Raw genomic sequence first — 27399 nt, 5'->3', positions numbered from 1 at the left:
CCACTTGTTATTGTACTTTAATTGTGTTATTATGTGCTAATAGTATTATTTTGTAAAATGCTAGTTTTGGGATGGTGTTAGTGTTTTGGAATAGCGTTACTGTGTATGTGATAGTGTGTTGTATTGGTGTTGTGTTGTACTAATGTTAACATGTTTTGAAAATGTTCATTTTGAAATGATTTTGTTGTTTTTAAATAGTACCATTGTGTTGTAATAGTGTTATTATATTGCAATAGTGCCATTGTTGTGTAGTGTTGTTCTGATGTAATAGTGTTATGACAGATTAGTCCTCTTATTGTGTTGTTTTATTATTATTATTATTATTATTATTATTATTATTATTATTATGTTGCTGCAGTGATATTATGTTGTAATTGGGTTAGTAGGTTGCAATAAGTTTTTTGTATTATTATTATTATTATTATTATTATTATCATTATTATTATTATCATTATTATTATTATGTTGCGAAAGTATTATTTTGTTCTAATAAGGTTATGTTGTAATAGTGTTATTACACTAATAATTATTGCAATAAATGAAAACTTCAGATAATCTGAGCGATCTCTGAGACTGTAGCACATCTACAAAACACAGTTTAAATTAATTAAACTGTTTCTCCTCAGTGCTGTCGCCTAACGGCCGCCTTAACCTGTCCTACTCACCAGAAGAGCCGACACAGGAAGAATTCCGACTGGAACCGAAGGACAGGTCAATACTAAATCCTGGAATCTGATATTCTGTCTCTTATTGATTTAATACATTAACAAGTCTTTGATTTGTAATAAAGTTCCTCTTTTTACTTCAAGAAAGAAGAAAAATGCTGACGAGTCGGTGAAAGCAGTTGGCCTTTTCCAGCTGGTAAGACTTTGTAGAGATAGAGCCATATGACCTGATGTCAGTCACCAAAACAATTGTAAATTTTGCAAATTTCCCTTCGTTCCCTGCAATTTCCCTTCGGGATCAATACATTTCTATTTATCTATCTTACCATTATCAGTATTGTTTTCTACCAGGCTATGGATTGTTTAATACTGAGCCATGGATTGTTTAATACTGGGCCATGGATTGTGTAATACTGGGCCATGGATTGTGTAATACTGGGCCATGGATTGTTTAATACTGAGCCATGGATTTTTTAATACCGGGTCATGGATTTTGTAATACTGGGCCATGGATTGTTTAATACCGAGCCATGGATTGTTTAATACTGGGCCATGGATTGTGTAATACTGGGCCATGGATTGTGTAATACTGAGCCATGGATTGTGTAATACTGGGCCATGGATTTTTTAATACCGGGTCATGGATTTTGTAATACTGGGCCATGGATTGTTTAATACCGAGCCATGGATTGTTTAATACCGGGCCATGGATTGTGTAATACTGGGCCATGGATTGTGTAATACTGAGCCATGGATTGTTTAATACTGGGCCATGGATTGTGTAATACTGGGCCATGGATTGTTTAATACTGAGCCATGGATTGTTTAATACTGAGCCATGGATTGTGTAATACTGGGCCATGGATTGTTTAATACTGGGCCATGGATTGTGTAATACTGGGCCATGGATTGTTTAATACTGGGCCATGGATTGTTTAATACTGGGCCATGGATTGTTTAACACCGGGCCATGGATTGTGTAATACTGGGCCATGGATTGTGTAATACTGGGCCATGGATTGTTTAACACCGGGCCATGGATTGTGTAATACTGGGCCATGGATTGTTTAATACTGGGCCATGGATTGTGTAGTACCAGGCTGTGGATCATTACATCTCTATATGGCCTGGTGAGTGTGTGTATGTTGCTATTGACTGCTTTCTGCACTAAATATAAGTGAAGAAGTCTAAAATGAATAAACTGACAGTATTTACCTTTTTATTGGGGCTGAAAATATAGAAATAAAAACATCAAAAACAAAAATTTAAATAATACCAAGCTAAAAAAAACAAGACTAGGCAAGACTTCAGCACAAGGGTTTGGTACTAAAAGGGCCATATTAGCTTAACTAATTTGTGAGTCGGAGAAAGCTTATGTTTTTATTTCATTTGTAAATATTTTTTGCTACAAACCCAACTGGCCATTGTTTATTGAAAATACGGGATATAAGATCTACAGTAGACCTGAAGGAGGCACACATTCTGGAGAGAATCACCAAGAGAACCACATCTATAGCCAATCACCAAATATCTACAAATATAGGAAATCTGCTATTTTATCTCCCCACAACACACAGCACATCCGTAAAATACAGCCAGTAAAAGTGATGCATTTAAACCCACCTGTATTAACCCTTTAAAAAATAAAAAGGCTTAGAACTTACTAAGGCTTATTGTGCAGTAACTACAGGGACTTCAGTGTAAACTGGCTGAGCTGTTCTTAGTTTTTTATTCTTATTCTAACCCTGCAGTAATGTTGTGTTGTGCCGAATCACCTCCCTCAGTGGCTGTTGGCTGTTTTGGGGCTGCATCACTAAAACACACAGATTGAGCTGCAAACATGGAAAGTTTATGCAGCGTTATAAACCAGCTCTGAGCCCCATAGCAGCCTATTATTATATCGGATACATTGTTTTAAACTTAAAGAAATCATAATGATACTCTAACATACTCTATGTTTTTTGAACCCTCATTTCTCCCCTGTGCACTCCAGTGTTTAATCTCAGTGTGTGACTGTGAAATTAACCATTGCCCCACCTGTTTTCCCCGTTTTGTAATACTTTATACTAACACTGTTTGCTATCCGGTGTGGACCAGAGGAGGATGGGTTCCCCTTCTGAGTCTTGGTTCCTCTCAAGGTTTCTCCCTCCTGCTCTTAGGGAGTTTTTCCTTGCCACTGTCACCATTGGCGACGCTCATGGGGGCTCAGACCTGGATTTTTTTCTGTAATGCTGATTTTTCTGTAAAGCTGCTTTGTGACAACACCTGTTGTAAAAAGCACTATATAAATAAACTTTACTTGCTTGCTTGCAATCTCATTGGTCACCGGTCAGTTTATTTGCATTAATTTTTCGGAGCAGAAAGAGGATGTGCATATTTTGTCATTTTTTGCCACGTTCTATTTGAATATAATATATTACAAAAAATTTAAAAACCATAAACATATGTGGTGCTTAAAATTTCAGTACCCCCAGCCTAAAACACCTTCCTGTGTCTCTGGCTGCGGCTGTTAAAAAGGTTGGGAATGCCTGCTTTACAGTGTGAGACTAGCAGCTTTTCACATCCACTGTCACTTTTTAACAAGATGCCAATCAAACTTAGTTTACATTTGAAATGGTTTGATTATCTTTGGGTTTTACTTCATTAGAATTAGTAGCCCTGCATGTTTAAGTAGCTCCTTAAACAGTTCACCGCTAGTGATGAAAGTTTCTTCTTCCCTTTGCAGTTTCGTTACGCTACCTGTCTAGAGGTTTTCCTGATGCTGATTGGTCTTCTGTGCGCTGCTCTTCATGGCATAGCCCTGCCCCTCATGTGTGTCGTGTTTGGCCAGATGACTGACAGCTTTGTACTAAGTGGACAGCAGTTCAATCTCACAGGTATAAACAATATTCCTCATTTTTATTTGAAGGGCATCACTGAAATTTAATTAATACCCTTGTGATACCGGCATCACAGAGGACTATGCTAGTGAGCATCCTGACCAATCACAGCTCCAGATGAGTTTCTGTTGGTGTTTTTTCTCCACTTTCTGTCCAAAAGTCTCTCAACTCCAGCGTTTCCTCTGAAATGAAGGTGTTATTAGTGAGTCTGTGCTGCAGTAACAGCCTCTACTCTTCTGGAAGGCTTTACGCTAGATGTTGAACATTGCTGTGAGGATTTGATTGAGCATAGTGAGGTCAGGTACTGATGTTGGATGGTCAGTTCTGGGTCACTCCAACTCATCCCAAAGGTATTGGATGGAGCTCCATCACTCCAGAGAACACAGTTCCACTGCTCCACAGCCCAATGCTGGGGAGCTTTATACCCTTCTAGCCCATGCTGGGCATTGGACATGGAGACCTTAGGATCAAGTGCAGCTGCCTCAGAGCATCCCATTCTATTGGTCAGTGCTTTTCTATGGAGATTAAACAAGCTGAACATCTCTGTCAGTAATAGGTGACATTAAAGTAGGATTGTCTGCATGCTTTTGGACACATGAGTTTGCTAGTTTCTCATGAGCTTTTCTCTCATGCATTCAGTGTTTTTGCCTATTGACCACAGCTAGTTCTCCTTTCTAACCCGTGTAGGTAACATCACAGGAAACTCCACCTTTAACTTCACCCTGAATCCTTCAGACTGTATCACCATTCCTGGATTTGACATTGAAAAAGCCATGACAAAGTGAGTGCTCTTTAATCTTAATCCTGCAAAACAACACTAGATTGCCAGGATTTGCCTTCATTCATTTCTTCATAGCGAAGTTCACCAGGCAAAAATATCAGTAAATTAGTAAACATATGAATAGAAAAAGTTCTTGTGACTCCTGAGTTGATAGTCCTCTGAACTTGAAAACATTCCAGCTCAGATGCAGATACGACTGCAGGTGCAGCACAGAATGTGCCTTGATTTGACTGTGATGTGAATTTATCGTTTGATTTGCTACAACTGCAGCTCATCACGCAAACTGTGCTTTAAAAGACACAATGAAATCATGGAGCCAACAATGAACTCAAGATAACACAAAAAATGACGTTTCAGTGAGAAAGAGATAGCAGAGTTAATAAATGACTAATAAATGAAGTTTGACAAAGGCGAGTGCCATAGATCATCACAGCCATGATGTTATTTACAATAACACATGACCTTGAGTGTTGTATTGCTTTTAAACATCAGTTTTACAAAATAAAGAAAGAAGAAGCCCTGAATTTCATACTGAATATGCTTTAATACGGAAAAAACCTTCCGCCAAAAAGTAGTTCCACAACAAAAGAGTTGTTGTGCAGCAGTAACAGTTTCCAGCCTGCTGAGCTTGTTGAGCCTGTTGAGCCCTGAGCTCAGCCCAGGATTCCTGATGATACTGTTCAGCTTCTGTGGTGCTGATGGAGCCACAGAACTATAGAAATATCAGGTTCAGCTCAGCCTTTTCAACTGTTTCCAAATGAACCTGAACATCATTTTGTTACAGTCAGGCTGTAAAGCGCCTTGTTGCCCATCTTGTTTGCTAAATTGTACTCTGTTTGTTTCTGGCTGATTCCAGTGGGTTTAGCTGTTCTGCCGGCACTGCAGTCGACCTGACAGGTTTAATGTTAACAGCAGATTCAGAGTGTGATGTGCCTCAGACTCACAGTCTTATTCAGAGTCTGGACAAACGGACTGCAGGTCACATGTGATCTTAACGTCATCCATTTAATCAATTTTTCAATTTGTATAGGTACAAATACAAAACAACTGTTTGTGTGCATAAAGCTTGTCGTTTCTTGGCAACGCGTCAGTGGAGTGATACAGATGGTGACATTGATTAGACACTTCCTAACCAATCAGATTGTCAGGGTGGGACTAACTGTTGTGTAAAAGGCTACGAGGCACAGACATGAGCTTTTCATGACAAATGACGTAAACCTAGAGGCATCTGTAAAGGCTTTTTCCAACAAGCATCAGATGTCGTTTAACTTACTGACACAAAATTACATAAAGGATTGACAGACTTTATGATGACTGACGCCTGTTGGAATAGACCTTCATAAGTTCATGTCATGAAAGGCTTATGCAGGTGTCAGGTAGCCTTACGAAGGCTGGTCTTCAGTAAAGTGTTGTCAGTTTAAACAGTTCTATTCTTTGCACATTCCTTTAGCACAGGAAGGGGCTGTAGCCCCACTTGTGGTGGCTTCAGCCTGTAGTATCTTACACTTAGCAGTATCTGTAAATTTTGAAAAATGAACCAAAACCTGTGTGGAATGGATTTAAACAGAGTTGAAGGGATGTGTGTGAAAATAAATCTAAATATATTTTATTGTTTGTGGAGGAATTTCCTCAGGCTGTGTCTGTATATTCAAGCAACAAAAAAAGTGAGATTCATCAATAGTGTTACTGAGGATGACAAGGATAAAAACAACAGCATTGCAGCTGCTGAAACTGAACCCACACCAGCCACTACCACAGATAAGGTTCAAGCTAGCGTTAGCATGCGGGCTCTGGGAAACCACAGCCCACTAATGCTGGGATGACCAGAGCCACCAGTGTCGGAGATGTGGGGCCCTTTCAACCAAACATAAAATTTCCTGGAAGAACATTCGGCACGGAAAGCTTTGAAAGACCATTCCAGCGAAGATGGTTCAAAAAATGGCAAAGAAATTTGCATCTTGTTGCTTTTTTCTTTTTTTTTTTTTGCCTTCTTGCCCCCTGAACATTTATCCTAATGTTCATGCTGGGTTTCAATATTATACTCATTAAAGTCTCTTCATGTATGAGGCACAGATTTGTGTTTCATCGAGCTTAAAACTGCCAGTGGTCACTGTCAGCTGCACTGTGTGTGTGTGTGCGTGTGTGTGTGTGTGTGTGTGTGTGTGTGTAATCATGACTAAATGTCATTCTGTGAATTAATCCACAGGATAATTGTAAATTATGTGCATGTTTCCAGCATTGATGCCACCATCAAGTGAAATGAACAATTTCAACATACAGGCCAGAGGGCCGATTAACTGTGGTGGACTTTGGACACTCCAGATATACAGTGACTAAAATGAAACAACAACGTTACTCATTTTAGTTGGCAGTGCCCCCTACTTAAAACATCTTCCAATACGCCTGATGGCCTTTCAGCTCGTGTTCGGGGCCAGGTCCACATGCTAGCTGCTGGCCCTACTGACAGTTTATGGCCTCTTTTTAAAAGGTAGCACAAAACCAGCCGCCACCAACCAGCAAGTTGCTCCAACTTTAGAAAGTCAAGTTAATGACAGTCATTTGAACCTGACTCTTTGATCTAATGCCAGAAACCTGTAATGTTCAGTCCACCAGTAGTGTGGTGGTGCGAATACAGAGGAATATGGTATAAACCCACCTCCAAAAAGAGTGATTTACCATATACTTACTTAAAATAGCAAGAAATACGACAACAGGCTTGATTTGACTGTGTAAAGCAAAAACACTCTCCCCATCGGGAGTTACATAACCAGCTGCCCTTTGTTCTGAGATGTTGTCTGATGTTCTTTTTCCTGCCGTCTCGCCCTGCAGTCGCTGATAAAACTTGAGAATGTGATGCTGGCCAGATAGCAGCTAGCTTATCTGTGGCAGGAGTGTAGGAATAAAGTGAACACTTAATTTGAGTTTATGAATAGCACAGAGTTGGAGGTGACAACGGCACTAGCGCCCACAGCCACATTCCGGTCCAACCAATCAGATTTGAGATCCATCATGTGATTATTTCCTCTCATTCCTTAATTGTTTTGATGAATTTGAATATATGATATATATAAATGAATGCACTTATTACTGCATACATGCTTTGGGGTGTAGATTCATTAGAAGGCACAGTACATCCTGCACTACAGGCCATCCACCGACCACTAAATATCATCAGCGAAGGCCGTTACACACCCATCGCAATTTGTTTGTGAGATTTATTTGGACAACAGTAAATTAATTTGAGCTCATGTACAACTGACGGTAGCTTACATTTTTTCAGATGGTGAAAATCTGACATTGTTTTTCTTTGCTGTCTGTTGAATTTTTGTGAACTTTCGCTGGTGACAAAAACTCTTTGACCAGTCACAGTCCACTCTGCTGTTGGCATGACGACTACCGAGATGACGGAGTTCCAGCCAATAAAACCTTTTCACAAACCCTAAAAGGACCAGAATCTCCCTCAGCAGCTCAGACTGAGCTACAGGCAGAGAGTTCAGTGAGGAAGAACTCATTCAGCTTCTGGATGAAGTGATGAAGCTCTTCACGCTGCTTTCACTCCTCCAGAGTGGACAGTAGCTCAGCGTCTCCGTCTGTCAGCTCTGCTGGGACCAAAGAATCAGATCTTACTGGCAGCCTGTTTGCTTAGAGCCTCGTCTCGCGTGGAGCACTATAAATACACACACACACACACACACACACACACACACACACACACACACACACACACACACAAATACACACACACACACACACACACACACACAAATACACACACACACACACACACACTCACACACACACACACACACACACAAATACACACACACACACACACACACACACACAAATACACACACACACACACACACACAAATACACACATACACAAATACACACACACACACACACAAATACACACACACAAATACACACACACACACACACACACACACACAAATACACACACACACACACAAATACACACACACACACACACACACACAAATACACACACACACACACACAAATACACACACACACAAATACACACACACACAAATACGCACACACACACACACACAAGTACACACACACACATACAAATATGCACACACACACACACACAAATACACACACAAATACACACACACACACACACACAAATACACACACACACACACACACAAATACACACACACACACACAAATACACACACACAAATACGCACACACACACAAGTACACACACACACACACACACAAATACACACACACACACACAAATACACACACTCTCAAACGTACACTAACACTAACACACACACATTTGGTCAGACTCAGCTGAGCTCCCAGCTGTGAGTGAAAGAGCTTGTACAGTTTCAGCTCCTGAATGAGGAGAAACTCTCCGTTCTCCTCTCACTTTTACACAGTGGAGTACATCCTTTATAGTCAGCCTGTTTCTATATATATATATTAGGGGTGGGAATCTCTAGGCACCTCACGATTCGATTCTGATTCAGAGGCTGCGATGCGATTATAAAACGATTATCGATGCGTCTTTTTTTCTATACATGATTTCTATTTTCCTACCGTCTGAGGACTTGGTAGTTTTAAAGCAAAGTATTTGTAATGATCTATAATGCATTTACGTCCAATATCTTTTATTAATAAATCAAATGGAAGTGATGTGACAAGTGAACTAGAAGGCTCTGGTAATGGATGACCACGCAGCACGTTACAGCCATCCTACCCACTTTCTTTAGTGATTTTATAACTTCAGTTTTGGTCTCGTGGTAGAGACGGGGGGAGGGGGGGGATCGCTGTGTCAGTGAAATATCTTCGAGACAGGACATGTGCAACATAGCATGAAAGCCCTGTTGTGTTATGACTGAGAATTGGCGTGCAGACTGCAGGTCAACGAGGTTTCGCCTGGCTAGTAGCAAACGAAAAAGGAAAAGAGAAAGACTGACGAACATTTGGAGACTAATGGACTTATTCGCATTTATAAGCAGCACAGTTGGTTTCCTGGTACATTAAATCTGCAACGAGAAACTGTCAAACACTAAAAAGTCGCACAGCTGAAGTCGCTTCTCTTTCGAATTTTCTCATTCTACCTTAAATAGTGCCGCGTTTACGTTCTGGCACCTCAGGCAGAATTTAAGGTGGAACGGCAAAATTCGAACAAGAAGCTGGAGAATAAGAAGCGACTTCAGCCTCGTAAATCAGTCGAACTTTGAGAGACATTTTACAAGAAACTATTCAACTTTTGAGGAAAAGTGTCCTGGCGGACAGGGGAGGAAAGCAGCTAAAGCTTAAAGCAGAGCAAAGTGAGTCCGCGTTTTTGTTTATATTGTTTAGCCTATACTAGGAAATTATCACATACTGGACATTAAATGTTGCAGCTCCCAAGATGGTTTGATTTTTGTTGAAAGGACAAAATGGCTCTTGTTATCATTTGTGTTGTGACTCCTGACCTAACCTGGCTTTTAATGCAGAGGGAGCCGGTCGGATTTCTCACTCATCCAGTTGTGTTTTTGTTATATGCACCTCACAGAGCTGCACTTCCGCACTTCCAAGTTCCGCCTTTTGCGTTCCGTCAACATTACGTTATAAATTTAAATTTAGAAAATTGATTTTTGATATATACACGCAGGGGTGCTGGAGCCTATCCCAGCGGTCATTGGTTGTCAGGGGTGCAAAGAGTACTGAAAATCCCTACTCAAGTACAAGTACTGTTACTAGCTGTTCCAGCTACATCACTGGAAATAATTTGTACAGAAAAACACTAAAGCTAAAGTTCTGAGAGCTGCTAGCTGTGTAAGGAACAAGGTTTACAGTAAACTGCATGTATGACAGTGCGACAGAATCACTGTCCAGAGTTTATGAAAAACCTGTATTAGACTAGATTTCTTGTCTCACAGCCGTTCACGACCATTGATCTCCAAACAGCAGCTAAACTAGGCTGTATTAACGGGTAAACTGTAGTCTGTGGGTGACACCTGTTAACAAAAGCAGCTAACAGGCACTTATAATAAAATATACACAACAGATTTCCAGTGTAATAAACGGAATCATTATAAAAGACAGAAGAATCCCATGAACACGGTATCTGTGTAGCTCAGATCAGCTAGCTCGGCTAATGCTGCCTCAGGCTGGAGTCGAGCTGTGAGAGCGGATCTCAGCAGGTTTCGTGTTCGCCGCTGATAATAACGTCATTTTCTTTAGTTCATGTTAAATGAACACAGATGACTGTTTGGATGGTCTGTCCCCCCCCCGTGTGCTGGTTCAGTTCTCCTCTGTCCTTCTCCACTAAACTGGTCATGTCCATAGTGTTTTTCCGGCCGGAGCTGCTGTTTTTTTGATCAGTGAATCCTTTAAATTTAACCGCGCTTTGTTCGTATCGGTTTCTGATCTGATATGTTCATCATTTAGTTTTACTCTGTAACTTTATGAAAATTAAAGTAGTGAAGTAAAAGTGTTTCATTAAAAATGAACTCAAGTAGAGAAAAAGTACTCTGATTTAATTCTACTCCAAAAAGTAGCGTTACAGGGAAAACTGTACTCAATTACAGTAACAAGAGGAAATGTAATTCGTTACTTACACCTCTGTTGGTCGTAAGGCAGGAAACACTCGCCTTGCATCTGGTGTGAATAGTTTTGAGGCGGAAAAACACAACTTTCATGGTGTTTTTGCGTGTCTTGTTTGGTGTGTGATGGCCTAAACTCTGAATAAACATCAGTCACTTCTGAAATAAGTTTTGTTTGTTTTTTATGCCACATGTCACCATTACATAGCTGAAGAACCATTGCACCATGCAAAGAACCATGTAAGCATGCAAACAGTTCTTTGAGTGTTCATGGTTCTATATTGAACCATTGTCTTTACCACAGAACCCTTGAAGATCCATCATTTTTAAGAGTGTAGGTGAACCAGCATTGAATAAGCCACACTAGTACTGAACATGACCTGTGTGTAAGCAATTTACAGAGTTAGTGTATATCTGTGATGATGCGGTGCTGATGGAGGAACAGGCACCTCCTGCCTTATGATCTAATTCTACCGAAGACAGGCTGATGTCTTGATCCATGGCTGTCAGGTTTGTGGGATGATAACAAAGGCTGATTTGAAAAAGTGGTAAATCCAGCTGAATGTTCAAACACTCCACATCCATCAGCAGCTGAAAGGAAATGGCAGCAGAGATAAATGATACAGGAGATTGTAAGTGTGTCGATATCAGGGCATCTCGACTTCAGTGTGTTAATAATGAATGACTTTAGCGTGTTAATAATTTAAGGGTAACACCAGTTTTCACACCGTGTGCTCTGTAGTAATAGCAGCTCCCTGTAAACTCTAATGTTACACAAGCAAAGATCTGTTGGACCAAGTTTACAGTTTCCCACTTCCTAAAACAAACTTAGAACAATGAGAGAACGTCAGTAGGGCTGGGCTACACACAGTGAACAGTGCTAAAGGTAAAGTAAATAACCCTAAAATAACACCTGAGGGTGTAGACAAGTATCTGTTGTGGATAATTTATGCTTTCATATATTCCTCAAACAGAGTGTAGTCTTTAATAAGTCTGTAATAATGAAACTTCAACTGATGTGAACAAATACATTAGGATGGAACGATTTTGCTCCTTATTCATATTAGATAGTTTATAAAGCCCATTGTTCCTTTGACAGCACATCTTCAGACTGTGGCCAGAAAGTCTGGATATAATCTGACATAATATCATATAACATCTTCTATAACATGTTCATGTCATGGTTGTGGCAATGTTACATAACAGGGTTCCAGGAAAGTTGCCAGTATTTTTCATGGTACCATGAATTACAGTAATCCCCAGTGAAGTGTGGAACATCCCAAACATTTGTTATTGCATAACATTCTGATTGGTGTGACATCAGTGTTGCTGCAGTAACAGTTTAAAAGTAAACAATCCAGTGAGTGTATAAGGGCTGCAAACCCACTTATGACCTGTAGGGGGAGCTTGGTTCCACTGAGCAGAGCACATTTTTTAAATGCTCTTGCTAATGAATATGTTTTTGCATTGTTTGATAAATGTGCTCATATTTTATCAGATTTTGAGTGCAGTAGTAGTTGCCTGGATTTATGCTAAAACTGTGCTACAGAAACAGGAGATTAAGTGGAATCTGATGAATTTTAAAATGACATTATATCTTTGTCATGAGACATTGTCGTTGCTGTTGTCCAAATGTTTATTTTTTTTTTATTTGAGCACAGCAGCTTTACTTTGTGGCAAAATTTCATGATGAATGAACCAATAGAAATGCTCAAAAATCTCATTAAACTGACTTACATTGAAAGTAAAGAGCGGTTTTGCCTTCACTAGTAGAATTACCATTTTGGAGATACATCATTTTTTTTGTTTTTGTTTTGACACAGAGGACATGAAGATTTCAACTGATTTAACAATGCTGTGCAATATCACCCCTGCTTAATGTTCTATACTGTATTAAAAAGCTTCTTTACGTCTGAGGTTTCACCTTTAAATCTTTCATTTAAACATGTAAATACTCCAATTCTATTGCCAGAGAAGTTTAAAATCAGCTGCAGCATCATTTGAACACGTGCTTTAGCTGGAATTCTACCATCCTCTGTGTTATACATTCAGAACACGTGTCCAGCGTGCAGACTGAAGGGAGCCTCACATCATTTCAGAAGGTCACGCCTCCCTCCGACTCTGCTGCTACTTCTCAGTCTCTTGTGCTCCAGAAGTCCAATTCCCAGAATTCAGAGGAGGATCACATGACTCAGAACTCTCAGGCACCAGCCAATCCCAGATCAGCTTCACCTGATTTCTGACTCTCCTCACCTGTGTCCAGCCCTGTGTATGCTGTCTGTTTGTCCTATCTTCTTTGTGAAGTGTTGCTCCAGTTTCTCTGAGCGTTGTTTTCTTCCTGTCATGTTTTTTTTAACTGATTTGTTCTGACCCTTTGCTGGACATCCCTGTTGGCTTTTGTTCGCTCTCTCTCTGTGAGTTTGGATCTCCTTTTTTCGTTAAAACCTCAATAAAACCTCAAAAAATGCGTCTGATCTGTTCTGACTCGTTATGTAAAGACTCAAACAGGCCTACATGTTTCAGCACGATAGGCATCAGAGACAAACCTCAAAATCAGTCATGGAGCTCCTACATGGAGGAAACAGGTTCCTACTGACCTCAGCTTTGGCACGTCACAGCCCTCAGACTGTGGAGAGATTGACAACATGTGATACACTGTATGAACTTTTCATGTAACACCTGACAGTATCATGTGAGCAAGTTTCCCTGAATTTAGAAAACATGAGAAAAATCAAAGATGACTTAGAATTCAATGGGCAGCTGCTTAATTAGATGCATAAATGTGACAATAGGAGGTGAGTGTGAAAATCCAGCTGTTCTGTTTGATGAAGACAGACTGAGAAAATGTCTCACCAAAGCTGTTATTGTAAACCTTTATCCATATCCTATCTCTGAAAGAGTTGATTAAAGCACAGAGAGCACATAGTTTTTTTTCATTTACAGTCAAAACAGTCAACGTTATTCATTTTTCAGGAGATGTTTTTGAGAAGATTAGATATGGGATAATCCACTTGTAAAAGTGAGGAGAAAGATCAAGAGAAAATAAGTTAAGTTTCTAAAACTTTTAAAAAGATTAAAAGCTCCAGAGAAAATGTGGCTCCTAACAACCACCTGGAAGAGCTGGTCGACCCCAAAACTGCCCCCCTCAGATAAACAGCACTTAAAGCTCTCATCTCTCAGAGAGAGGAGAAAATCAAGCTGCTTCAGATCTGAAAACATCCACAGGTGTTTCTGTCCATCCTTCCACTGTGAGAAGACGACTCAGCGCTGTGGGTCTGAAAGGATGTGTAGCTGTTCAAGAAGAACCTCACTGAGAAAAGGAGACGGACACATCAAACAAAGAAGCTGAACGATGGACTGACCACCCCAGAGTCCAGACCTCAACACCACTGAATGTGTTTGATTACTTCAGAAAATGATCAACCAGCTTCTAAGACTGAACTTTGGAGGTGTGTCTGCAGATTCTCTGAGGAACTGAAAGTGAGTCTCCTGAAAAGAATGGAAGCTGGAATAAAGGGAGAGAGTGACTCACTGAATGAGGAGAAATAAAAAGAACATTTAGTTATTGAGGCTTCTGTGTAAGTTTTGGTTAAATCTGCATTGATGATCACTGATTTATATGAATCTTCTCTTCTTCTTTTATATCCTAAAGGCACGCTTATTACTTTGTTGGACTTGGGGCTGCAGTGTTGCTCCTTGGGACGTTCCAGGTCATGCTGTTCTTACTGACAGCCACCAGACAGACCAAACGGATCCGAGAGCAGTATTTCCACGCCATCCTCCACCAGCAGATGGCGTGGTTCGACACACATCCCATTGGAGAACTCAACACTCGACTCACAGAGTAAGCTCCGGTCTGTCATGTATCCTGTCCTTAATGTTGACTATGCTTCACATCACTAGTGACGAATGGACCGCTGTTCTCTTTTTGACCCCAACAGTGACATTAACACAATCAATGATGGCCTGGGAGACAAGATCTGTATCTTTGTCCAGTTCTTTTGTACATTTGTTGCCGGTTTCATCATTGGATTTGTCTATGGCTGGAAGCTAACGCTGGTCATTTTGGCAGTCAGTCCACTGCTGGCTGGTTCAGCTGCAGTGTGGTCTAAAGTACGTACAGTGAAATGCGCACTACTCTGGCATTCTGCATTACACATACATCAAATTTCATGAGATAATAGATTATAGAGTGTATTTCGTACTATTAGTGTCAACTGTATAATTACACTACATTAGATAGCATTACACTCTTTAACAAGATGGTTCTTCAAGGGTTCTTTAATAAAGAAAATTTTTCTACATAGAACCATCTACAGCGTATTATCCATCAATCTGAGGAACTATTTCACCATACAAAGAACCATTTTAACATGCGAAGGGTTCTTTGAGTGTTCATGGTTCTATATAGAACCACGTTTTTACTAGAGAATCCTTGAAGAACCATCTTTTTTAAGAGTGTAGTCTCAGTTAATTGCAGTTAAGTTGAGTGTGCTGGCCTTTGCTATCCAAAACCGATGCTGGTGCTCATGTAATTGGTAGATCTACCAAGATTTGGTTATTGGTTAAATATGGGAAAAAAAAATTTTATAAAAAAAAATATGGGAAAAGCACTCACAACAACACGATGTGCAGCAGAAAAGCAAAACACAAGCATTTTGGCCAAAATTGACTTAAAACTGTGTGAGTTTTATGTTGTGACAAAATTTCTTGGCAAAAAAAGCTGTTAAAAATTGCAGCACCACAGCAGAACGTTGAGGCTCAGCTTCTCAGTTTTATTGTTGCCAAAGTTAGTGCTGTTTGCCAGTGAAGCACAGAATAGTTTACATTTTACCATCAAATCCATTTTACATTTGCATTAAAGGTAGACATGTAAGATTTAACAACACTGTGATAATACTTTATTTTTTGAAAATGACCTCATATATCTGGCCTACAGATTCTTGCCAGTCTCACCAGTAAGGAGCTATCAGCCTACGCCAAAGCTGGAGCTGTGGCTGAGGAGATACTTGTGGCCATTAGGACAGTGGTGGCTTTCAATGGTCAAAAGAAAGCTGTACAGCAGTGAGCATCTACCGCATATCCTTTTACTTTCTAATATGTATCAAAGCCCAAACCATGTTTGAAATATAGTGGTTGCAAACTAAAGCGCTCAGTTATGTACTTCTCAGTTGGATGGTAACAAAATTGTGATACTTGCCACTTTCTGTGTATTAGATATGAGGACAATTTGGTATATGCAATGAACTTTGGAGTGAAGAAAGCTGTTACCACAAACATGTCTATGGGCTTAACGCAGTTCTTCATATTTGGTGCATACGCCCTGGCATTTTGGTACGGCACAAAGCTCTCTGTGGATGAACCGGAGAACTACTCCATTGGAAAAGTCATCACTGTAAGTTTAGCCTTCTATACAATACCGAATTACAAACAAATCAATTCCAAACCCAGGAAAATGTGTGAAAATAATAATAAAAACAGAAAGCAGTGAGTTTAATAAGTTCTGTTTATACATACATAATATTTCATGTTTTACCTTGAGAACCTTATTGTTTTTTGTTTTTTCTTTTTTCAAATTTGATGCCTGCTACATGTTTCAAAAATGTTGGGACAGGAGAATGTCTTATATTACCCTTCCTTTAAACGACACTAAATAATTGTTTGGTAACAGAAGATGCCAATTTTGAAAGCAAAATTGTTTGGTATTCCTCAGTTATACAAGTCTTCACCTGTGGATGTCGCTGAAAAAGACATCTAAGGCATCTAAAAGGCAGCATATGTTGCTCCAGAATGTGTTCAGTGTTAATGCTGTTTCAAAGATGAGCAGGTTTCCTACTAATGCCACCCCCCCTCCCTGCACACACACACACACACACACACACACACACACACACACACACCGTGACAGACACTGGATGTAGAACTTTAAGCTGGTATCAGTCTGGGTGGTCCTTTTCTTAAATTATTTTTGACAACGGTTTGCCAAAGTACTGCCAAGCCTGTGTGGGATGTCCTTCACAGAAACACGCTGGGTTTTTATGCAGTGCTGTCTGAGGGGTCGAAGGTCACAGGCATTCAGATTGCAGATTTCTCCAGATATCCTTTTATTGACATTATGCTCCATATCAGGTGAAAGTCCTTGCAATTGCTTGTTGAGGAACATCGGTTTAAAACTGCTAGATTCTTCTCTGATGCATTTTTTTGGCAAAATGGCAACCCTTGAAAATGGAGCCCATCATCACTCATAAAGGACTCAGGACTGCCTTTCCTGGCAGCTTCTTTTTAATACCCAAGCATAATTGCATCATTTGTTCATCATCAAATTGCTCCTGCCCCAGTGTTTTTTGGGACATGTTGCAGGCATCAGTTTCAGAATGAACGTATATTTACAAAAATCAATGAAGTTAATAAGATGAACTTGACCATGATAGTAAAAGAGTGCAGTACTGCGGTGTTGCATCACCACTTATATTTACAGGTCTAAACTAGTGTGTGATCTTCAGGTCTTCTTCTCAGTGATGATTGGAGCGTTCTCTTTGGGTCAGGGGGCTCCCAATCTGGAGAGTGTCGCTAAGGCCCGCGGTGCTGCATATGCAATCTACAACACCATTGATATGGTATTACCATCTTTAAATCACAGTATCTTTGAATGACAGAAATGACACTTAACTTCAAATGAATCCTTGTGAATGATAATAATGATGATGCAGACAGAATGCATCATTTTGATTATTCACTAAGTTCACAGTGATTTATTTCTGTCTCTCAGCCCCGTCCCATTGACAGCAGTTCAAAGGAGGGCTACAAACCAGACACCATAAGAGGCGACATTGAATTCAGGAACATCTACTTTAACTACCCTTCCAGAAAGGATGTGAAGGTAAAGCACTTAATGAAGCTTTGATCTGTGATTAATTGTAAACTCTATAATCAACAAAACTCTTTTTACAACTCCTGTTGCAGATCCTTCAGGGGATGAGCCTAAAGGTGCCCCATGGGAAGACGATTGCTCTGGTGGGGGCTAGCGGCTGTGGGAAGAGCACCACCATTCAGCTGCTGCAGAGGTTTTATGATCCAGATGCTGGGGAGGTAATACTGTATTCAGGTTGGAAATGGACAGTGGTGATTACTAATCATTCAAATATGCCATTGATGTCTTGATGAAAACACATCCTTTGCTTTAATGTACAGTTGTATGCAAAACATTGAACACCTCTGGTCAAAGTACATATTTTTGTTGATTTTCTGAGTGAAAATAAATTAAGATAATGTCTAGTCAAGTCAAAGTTTATTTAAAAAGCACATTTTACAACAGGCAGCATTACAGAATAGTCCAGGTCTGAGCTCCCATGAGCGTCGCCAATGGCAACAGTGGCAAGAAAAGTTCCCTGAGAGCAAGAGGAAGAAACACTGAGAGCAACCAAGACTCAAAAGGGGAACCCATTCTCCTCTGGACCACACCAGATAGCAACCGTAACACAAGAGCAAAATGAACAGAGAATAAGGTTTTAACATTAGTATTAAAAATTAAAATACAGAAAAGGGGAAAACAGGCTGTGATTGGACAGAAGTGTTTAGATTAAGCAGTGATGACTGATGACTGTTAGAGGCTGATCAGAGTAACACTGAGAAACAGAGAAACCTGAGTGAGCGCGTGAGCAGCAGGACGACAGCACCAACACTCCCAGTTTACCATAATACTCTGACCATGAACCCCAGATCTGCACCTTTTATCTGACAGGGAAAACTAATTACCAAAGGCTCCACTAAACAAGTGGGTTTTTAGCCTAGACTTAAACACTGAGGCTGTGTCTGAGTCCCAAACACTGACTGGAAGATTATTCCAAAGCTGGGGGGCTTCTGATGTAACTTTAATTCTAGGTACTAATAGTGAGCAGCACCTCGTGATCTAGGTAGGCATGATGGTTTATAGTGGGAGAGAAGTTCACTCAGGTACTGAGGGGCGAGTCCATTTGGGCTGATATGGTCAAACTTTCTGCTTCTAGTAAGAACTCTGGCTGCAGCGTTCTGGACTAGCTGAAGCTTGTTAAGGCTTTTGCTGAAACATCCAGACAGCAGGGCATTACAGTAATCCAGCCTTGAAGTAATAAATGCATAAACTAACTTTCTGCATCCTGTAGAGATAATGCATTGCGATAATGCATACAGGAAAGCTATTCAAGTAATATCTGTTGAGTTAAGTAGGAAGAAGTTACTTGACATCCGTATCTTTTATGCAGTCCTCAATCTTATAACGTTGAAGTTTATCATCTGGTTTGGCTGATATACTGTACATAACTGTGTGTCATCGGCGTAGCAGTGGAAACTGATGCCGTGTTTACTGATAATGGTACCCAGCAGTAGCATATATAACAGGAATAATAGAGGTCCTAAAACAGAGCCTTGTGGAGCTGTGGATACTTTACTTTTCTACAAACAGAGGATTTGCCATTTACATTCACAAACTGGTAGTGATCAATCAGGTAACATCTATCCTACAGATCCTACAGATAAAATAATTAAACGTAATTTTTTCTGCAAATTTTAGCTCATAATTTTTGTTCATTTGCTGAGTTTAAAACATTGGAGAAAAACACAAAATATAAACTGTGCCATAACTTTTGCACAGGTCACATTTTATGTTGATATTTTCCCTAATATGTAAAATTCGGCAAATAAACAGTAATTGTGTATTTAAATGTGCAGATGTGTGTCTCTGTAGAAGATGTGTAACTTATTTACGCTTAGAAAGTCACAGAGAGATGGAATTTGAGCACCCAAACTATTGTATTAAACTACACATTCATCTAACTATAATCATTTTTTGGATCCTTTCTATTGCTCAGTTCATCATGAAATGTTCACACAATGTAAAGGACAGCAGGTGTTTTCAAATAATGTTAAAAATGTATAAATTCAGTTAAGCAGGCCAGTGTCAAAAGGCACAGTAAGTCCAGTTAGATACAACTTGCCAAAAAACATAAGCATATGAAGTCAAAGGAAAAATGGTCTAATAACAAGGACAAACACTACTCCAGGAGATCAAAGCATGGCTAAGAAACAGGTGACAGATCACAGCTCGGGAGACAGAGCCCTCTAGTGGCTTCTCGGGGGTCTTGCATGACAGCAAATAATGAGGACAGATCCATATTACAACAAAGCAACCGGTGCTGCTAAAAATCAAATTAATACAAAAAGCAACATTTGTTTATAATATGTTTATAACACAGTTGTGTGGAGCAACAGAAACAGTCCAAAATTACCCGGACAAAACTTTTTTTGTTGTTTCCCTTCTCCTCCCTGCTGAAAAAAATCCATTTCAGATGCACTGATGGTTTCCTAATGTGATCTAAAGAAGGCTTACAGGAAACTAGTGGTCTCTAATGGCAACCAATGAGCTAATTCCCACACTGTAAAAAATAAATCAGTGTTTTAACTTAAAGTGAGTGACCTGGTTACACTAAAGATTTGAGTTCATTGAACTTATAATACTTAATACACACTGGCACAGTCAGAAGCCTTTCATCTCCATTTTTCTTGAACTGAAAGTGCCACCTGCCCTCAATGACATGATAAAACCTCATGATGATTGAAGTAATTTAACTGTTCCAAACTGACTTCACTGAAGTAACTTCCATTCAAAGTTCAGAGTGTTTTTCCTTCTTCTGTGAAGTTCCCATTTTGGAGATCAACACGGTTTTGTGAGGACGGTGATGATATAATAGAACTTAATTAGAGCTGCAGTTACGCTTCTCACCTTCGAGAACTGTATGATCTGATTATCACTGCAGCTTTTTTTGAATTTACTGAATTAATCACATTTGATACTTTTAGCCATGATAGTGGGCATTTGTCATTCACCTGCTCGCAATCATGTCATTGTGAAATGGAATAAAGCAATTTAACAGTGATATCTTTATGTTAAATCACTGACCAGTAACATGCAGCATCATATTTTAGTAACATGATATTTCAACACACACACACACGCACACACACACATTTTCTAAACTGCTTATCTTTCTGGGTCACGGGGGGGAAGCTGGAGCCTATCCCAGCAGTCATCAGGCGGAAGGCAGAATATACCCTGGACGAGTCGCCAATCCATCACAGGGCTGATGCTAAACCTTAATGGTAACAGAAGAAACTATAAATCTTAATTTAAATCATATAAGTCAATAATACAGATCAGATTAAAGATAAACTCCAGAGAGCTGTAGAGTTTAATGAAGCTCTGAGTTAAAGAGCTGCGTTTTCAGCTGTTTATTAAAAGTGAGCTCTGAGCTCGACTGTCTAATAAAAGCTGAACTGAGCTCCACAGTTTAGAAGCAGAATAACTGAAAGAGTCTCTCCACGTTTTCTGTGTTTTACTGAAGGAGTTCAGAAGGTCAGAATCTGCAGATCTGAGATCATAAACAGACGTTCAGGAGCTTTACGGTCATTTAGAGCTTTAAAAACCAGCAGCAGAGCTTTAAACTCTCTCTAACAGACCCAGGCGGTCAGTGCAGTGTGTAACGGGGGGAAATGAGCTCTCTGTGTTGGTGAGGATCTGTGCTGCTGCGTTCTGTACGGGTTCTAGAGGATGGACTGTTTTCTCCAGTAAAAAAATCATTACAGAGATCAGCTCTGCTGAACAAATGCAGCTACGAGTTTCTCTGCGTCGCTCTGAGAGAGAAAAGGCTGAACTTTAGTGATTTTCTCACATGATTAAAGCTGCTTTAGTGACTGTGTTTACATGCAGATTAAACAGAGCTCAGAGACTCGGATCACACCCAGGTTTCTACTGCAGGCTTGGTTTATGAAGATAAAGAGCCGAGATTCTCATAAAGCAGCTTTCTCTGAGTTTTAGTACCAAAATCAGTATTTCATTTTTATCATGATTTAGTCGTAGAAGCTAATAACTAATATGTAGTGATGTAGTGATGCTCTGATCAGGTCATCTATGCTTGCAGGTGACCCTGGATGATCGAGATATCCGATCCCTGAATGTGCGATGGCTGAGGGAAAATATGGGCATCGTGAGCCAGGAGCCCGTGCTCTTTGGAACAACCATTGCTGAGAACATCCGCTACGGCCGCGAGGACGCCACTGATGAGGACATCGAACGGGCCGTGAGAGAAGCTAATGCCTACGAGTTCATCTCCAAACTACCAGATGTAAGAGGCTCCATACTCTAATACAGTGTTGCTATGAAAGAACACATTTGTGGTCAGAGCCTGGATGAAGCACAATCTGCTTCAAACTACGAATTGACTGAGACATTCAGTGAGACTGAGTGAGAAAGTTCTGGGCGTTCCGTCTTAAGATCATATTAAGTTCTGTTTGTTTTCTGAGGCAGAAACTGAACACCATGGTGGGAGAACGGGGGGCTCAGCTGAGTGGTGGGCAGAAGCAGAGGATTGCTATCGCTCGTGCTCTGATCAAGAACCCCAAAATCCTCTTGCTGGATGAAGCCACATCAGCCCTGGACACACAGAGTGAATCCGTCGTTCAGGCCGCTTTAGATAAGGTAACAGTAGAGTTGTGACTCCTGAAGCTCTGCCAGACTCTAAACCCCAGTTAGAGATTGTAAAACATGGCAATATGACAGATCTCTGCAAATGCCGAGTGTGAGCAAACTCCCAAGGAGGCTGGACTGGGAATTAAATTAAGCCCTGGAATTTTGTCTGGACCAGCACACTACAACCAGGAAATGTTTATACACAATGGAAACACTGAATAGGAAAATAGGGATAGCATTAGCATCATCTACAACTCGGCTATCAGATTGACAAAGTGAGTTGCTGCAGCTTCCTGATTAATTGGAAGCCAGTAGTGTTTTGACTTGGAGCTCCACTCAGTGGTCACAAGCCTGTCAGTTGTCCAAAATATAGGTGCTACAATTATGAAATGCTGCAGTTCTTCCAATTTCAACACACTGGAGAGCAGCTGGGTTCTCTGGTCTTCTCTTTCAGACAGAATTTTGTTAACTACAGTCGGATTCAGACAGAATTTTGTGGGCTACAGTCGGTTCAGACAGAATTTTGTGGGCTACAGTCGGATTCAGACAGAATTTTGTGGGCTACAGTCAGTTCAGACAGAATTTTGGTGGGCTACAGTTGGTTCAGACAGAATTTTGGTGGGCCACAGTCGGTTCAGACAGAATTTTGTTGGCTACAGTCAGATTCAGACGGAATTTTGTGGGCTACAGTCAGTTCAGACAGAATTTTGTTGGCTACAGTCGGTTCAGACAGAATTTTGTGGGCTACAGTCGGATTCAGACAGAATTTTGTTGGCTACAGTCGGATTCAGACAGAATTTTGTGGGCTACAGTCGGATTCAGACAGAATTTTGTTGGGCTACAGTCGGTTCAGACAGAATTTTGTGGGCTACAGTCGGTTCAGAGAGAATTTTGTTGGGCCACAGTCGGTTCAGACAGAATTTTGTGGGCTACAGTCGGTTCAGACAGAATTTTGTGGGGCCACAGTCGGTTCAGACAGAATTTTGTGGGCTACAGTCGGTTCAGACAGAATTTTGTGGGCTACAGTCGGTTCAGATAGAATTTTGTGGGGCCACAGTCGGTTCAGAGAGAATTTTGTGGGCTACAGTCAGATTCAGACAGAATTTTGTGGGGCTACAGTCGGTTCAGAGAGAATTTTGTGGGCTACAGTCGGATTCAGACAGAATTTTGTGGGCTACAGTCGGTTCAGAGAGAATTTTGTGGGCTACAGTCGGATTCAGACAGAATTTTGTGGGCTACAGTCGGTTCAGACAGAATTTTGTGGGCTACAGTCGGTTCAGACAGAATTTTGTGGGCTACAGTCGGTTCAGACAGAATTTTGTTGGGCCACAGTCGGTTCAGACAGAATTTTGTGGGCTACAGTCGGATTCAGACAGAATTTTGTGGGCTACAGTCGGTTCAGACAGAATTTTGTGGGCTACAGTCGGATTCAGACAGAATTTTGTGGCTACAGTCGGATTCAGACAGAATTTTGTGGGCTACAGTCGGATTCAGACAGAATTTTGTTGGGCTACAGTCGGATTCAGACAGAATTTTGTGGGGCCACAGTCGGTTCAGACAGAATTTTGTGGGCTACAGTCGGTTCAGACAGAATTTTGTGGGCTACAGTCGGTTCAGATAGAATTTTGTGGGGCCACAGTCGGTTCAGAGAGAATTTTGTGGGCTACAGTCGGATTCAGACAGAATTTTGTGGGCTACAGTCGGTTCAGAGAGAATTTTGTGGGCTACAGTCGGATTCAGACAGAATTTTGTGGGCTACAGTTGGTTCAGACAGAATTTTGTGGGCTACAGTCGGTTCAGACAGAATTTTGTGGGCTACAGTCGGTTCAGACAGAATTTTGTGGGCTACAGTCGGTTCAGACAGAATTTTGTGGGCTACAGTCGGTTCAGACAGAATTTTGTGGGCTACAGTCGGTTCAGACAGAATTTTGTGGGGCCACAGTCGGTTCAGACAGAATTTTGTGGGCTACAGTCAATTAAGACGGAATTTTGGGGGGCCATAAATGGGTTCAGACAGAATTTTGTGGGGCTACAGTCAGTTCAGACAGAATTTTGGGGGCTACAGTCGGTTCAGACAGAATTTTGTGGAGCTAAAATCAGGATTGGATTCTAAACCTCTACATGTTGGTCAGTTCAGACTAAGGCTGTGAACGTTTTTGGGCTGTTTCAGGTTTGTATCAAACTGACATGCCCCATAAATGCTGTACCTTTCTCGAAATGTTGGAACAAACCCTGAATGATGATCATAACTGATCCAGAGTGCTGTTTTCCAGGCGAGAGCAGGTCGCACTACCATAGTGATTGCTCACCGACTGTCCACCATCCGCTCCGCTGATGTAATTGCGGGTTTCAAAGACGGTCAAGTGGTGGAGCAGGGCACTCACAGAGAACTTATGAACAAGAAAGGAGTCTACTACTCTCTCGTCATGCAACAGGTACTTTGGCAGCTGTCCTACCATAGTCTAACAGAAGAGACAACAATATGACAAGTTGCAAAACCTGTGAATATATCAATCTATAATCTGTCACAGTGTTAAAGTGAATAGCAGAGCATTCAGCAAAGATCAGCTTGTGGTTGCCTCTTAGATGTTTAGTTGAATAATTCACTTATTTTATGTTACACAGATGTCTGGGAGATTAGAAGATGCTGAAGATGAATGCCAAGGAAATGTTTCTAAAGGGTTAGGGTTAGTGATATGTGAGCAATCATCTGACACAGATACAGACAATTCTGATGATCTGACGGTTGTGGCAACAGAACATGGTGGTTTTGCGAGAAACTCAATAAGACGCAGCATTTCTCTTCAAAGAAGATCCTCAAAAAACACAAAGAGGAAAAAATCAGAAAGTGTCAAAAAGGACAAAAAGGTACACCATGATAGCTTATGTATGTGATAATACACATGGTTCATGTTAGTCATGGATATCTCCTTGTTAGGGAGAGGAAAAAGTTCCAGACATGCCTTTCAGGAGGATTCTGGCCTTGAACAAGCCCGAGTGGCCATACCTGCTGGTGGGCACACTGGCCAGCTTTGTGGGAGGAGCTGTCTACCCCTGCGTGGCCATCCTCTTTGCCAAAATCATTGGTGTGAGTACTCTATATGTTTGTATCATGTTGATAATGAATTTGTTACCTGAATAATTCATTATCACAATCATTTTCCATTAATATACAGTATGTGCAAATTTAGCAAATATGTGTACATTTAGTCCAGACTTAACCCAATGGTACTTTTCAGTTTACATGTACTGCTTATTTCTATAACGTAAGTAGTTGTTATCAAATGCATTTTATCATTGTGTGGTAACACTTTCTTTGAAGGCCACACTGGGACTTAAAGAGGACCTATATGCTGATTTTCAATGTTCATGATTTTATTCTTGGTCTACTAGAACAGATTTATATGCTTCAACATCATTTTCCTCATACTGTTCATCTCTATTCACCCTCTGTCTGAAACGCTCTGTTAGAGCTCCTGTGTCTTTAAGCTCCGCCTCCCGATGAGCCCAGTGTGCTCTGATTGGTTAGCTCGCCCATTCTGTTCTGATCAGCCAGCCTCCAGAGCGGTTAGGGTTAGGGTTACCCTCCAGGTTCTGCCCCTGTCCTGCAGTCTGCAGACAGACCCTTCTCTCCTGAGCAGCTGTAAACTCAGCTGTGGCTGTTTCTCCAGCAGTGTTGGTTCTGCTGGATCAGTTTGATCCAGAGTGGATCCTGAAAGTCCGGTCACTGAACACACTCTTCCTCCTCCGGTAGCTGCTGTGCGCTACGTGAGGGGGCCGAGCTCACCGGTAGGCAGGCAGTAAGGACTGTGTTACAAGATAATGTCATCCTGTAACAAAGGAAAAGGGCTGGAATTCCAATGAGGCGTTTCAGGCAGCTGAGAAAAGTGGATTCTGTCGGAGAGAGATTTTCCCTCTGGAGGGAATGCTAACCTCTGGGACTTTGCAGAATGTTTACATGCAGAAAAAGACACAACACTTAAAGGAAAGAGAAAAAAAGGAAAGCAGAATAGGTCTCCTTTAATAACACATGTATAAGTGTAAGTTATGTAATTATAAAGCAACAGTTGAGTATTTATGAAGAGCTAATGTCAGTAATTGCCAGATGAAAATATGTTGCTTTATGAAGACCATGCAATTGACCTTAAACAAGGGGCCTTAAACAAAAAAAGTAAGGGGCCTTAAACAAAAATAGCAAGGAACCTGATATGAAAACAGCAAGGCACCTTAAATGATCAGACAAGGGGCCTTAAACAAAAGAAACATTATTCCCAAGTAATGGAGTCCTACTTAAGAACATTGCATATCAGTTCTATGGAATATCTTGATGACCTTGAACTTATGTAATACATGTTGTCGCTGTCCAAAGAAAAACTAGTATCCCCAAAATGGTAAGTTTGCAGGAGAAGACAAAAAACCTTCTTTACTTTCAGTGTAAGTCAATGTAAAGAGATTTTATTCCAAGATGTTTTGGCACATTTCTATTGGTCCTCACACCATGTCAGTGATGACAAAATATCCAGAGAGCTAAAAGTTGCAAAAAATGGAGATACTTTTTTCTGTTTTGGACAGTGATGATATGTTCCTATATGTTTGGATTTACGTACAGATATATGCACAAAAAATACAAATACCGTTGGTAAATTATTAGAGTAAAAGTAAAAGTTCCCTGTCTGTATTTCTACTTGAGTACAAGAGAACTTGTTTTTAAACATACTTAAGTGTTATCATCTTCTGATTAACAGCATACGCTGTTCATAAATACTCAGGTTTTACTTTGTAAATATGTTATTCTATAATGAACTGATATGAAGTTTCTATGTAGGTAGACTCAAAATGAGGTGTTATGGTTTGTGTTTAGGTGTTTGCTGAGTCTGACCCTGAAGTGAAACGACAGAAGACTCTGATGTTCTCTCTTCTGTTCCTCCTCGTTGGAGCTGTGGCTTTTCTCACCTTCTTCTTTCAGGTATAGGCTGAACACAGACTA

General features: G+C 40.5%; 1 protein-coding gene across 3 annotated transcripts in view; it reads left to right on the top strand.

The window, feature by feature from the left end:
• Positions 1 to 27399, top strand: part of abcb5 (ATP-binding cassette, sub-family B (MDR/TAP), member 5) — a 63490-nt gene that overhangs the window by 26530 nt on the left and 9561 nt on the right. For 2 of the 3 annotated variants that reach the window (XM_036596659.1, XM_036596668.1), the window contains exons 3-19: positions 627 to 711; positions 810 to 861; positions 3391 to 3541; positions 4232 to 4325; positions 14565 to 14756; positions 14854 to 15025; positions 15852 to 15976; positions 16130 to 16307; positions 17416 to 17529; positions 17682 to 17792; positions 17876 to 18001; positions 21865 to 22068; positions 22251 to 22421; positions 24686 to 24847; positions 25038 to 25280; positions 25351 to 25500; positions 27274 to 27378. In XM_036596659.1, coding sequence (XP_036452552.1) covers positions 627 to 711; positions 810 to 861; positions 3391 to 3541; positions 4232 to 4325; positions 14565 to 14756; positions 14854 to 15025; positions 15852 to 15976; positions 16130 to 16307; positions 17416 to 17529; positions 17682 to 17792; positions 17876 to 18001; positions 21865 to 22068; positions 22251 to 22421; positions 24686 to 24847; positions 25038 to 25280; positions 25351 to 25500; positions 27274 to 27378 — 2435 coding nt within the window. The remainder of the gene's footprint in view (positions 1 to 626; positions 712 to 809; positions 862 to 3390; positions 3542 to 4231; positions 4326 to 14564; positions 14757 to 14853; positions 15026 to 15851; positions 15977 to 16129; positions 16308 to 17415; positions 17530 to 17681; positions 17793 to 17875; positions 18002 to 21864; positions 22069 to 22250; positions 22422 to 24685; positions 24848 to 25037; positions 25281 to 25350; positions 25501 to 27273; positions 27379 to 27399) is intronic. The other variant, XM_036596643.1, reaches the window with a different exon arrangement.

Source organism: Colossoma macropomum, unplaced genomic scaffold (assembly GCF_904425465.1).
Source record: "Colossoma macropomum unplaced genomic scaffold, Colossoma_macropomum, whole genome shotgun sequence".
NCBI lineage: Eukaryota > Metazoa > Chordata > Actinopteri > Characiformes > Serrasalmidae > Colossoma > Colossoma macropomum.
This window is presented reverse-complemented; position numbering and strand designations above follow the sequence as displayed.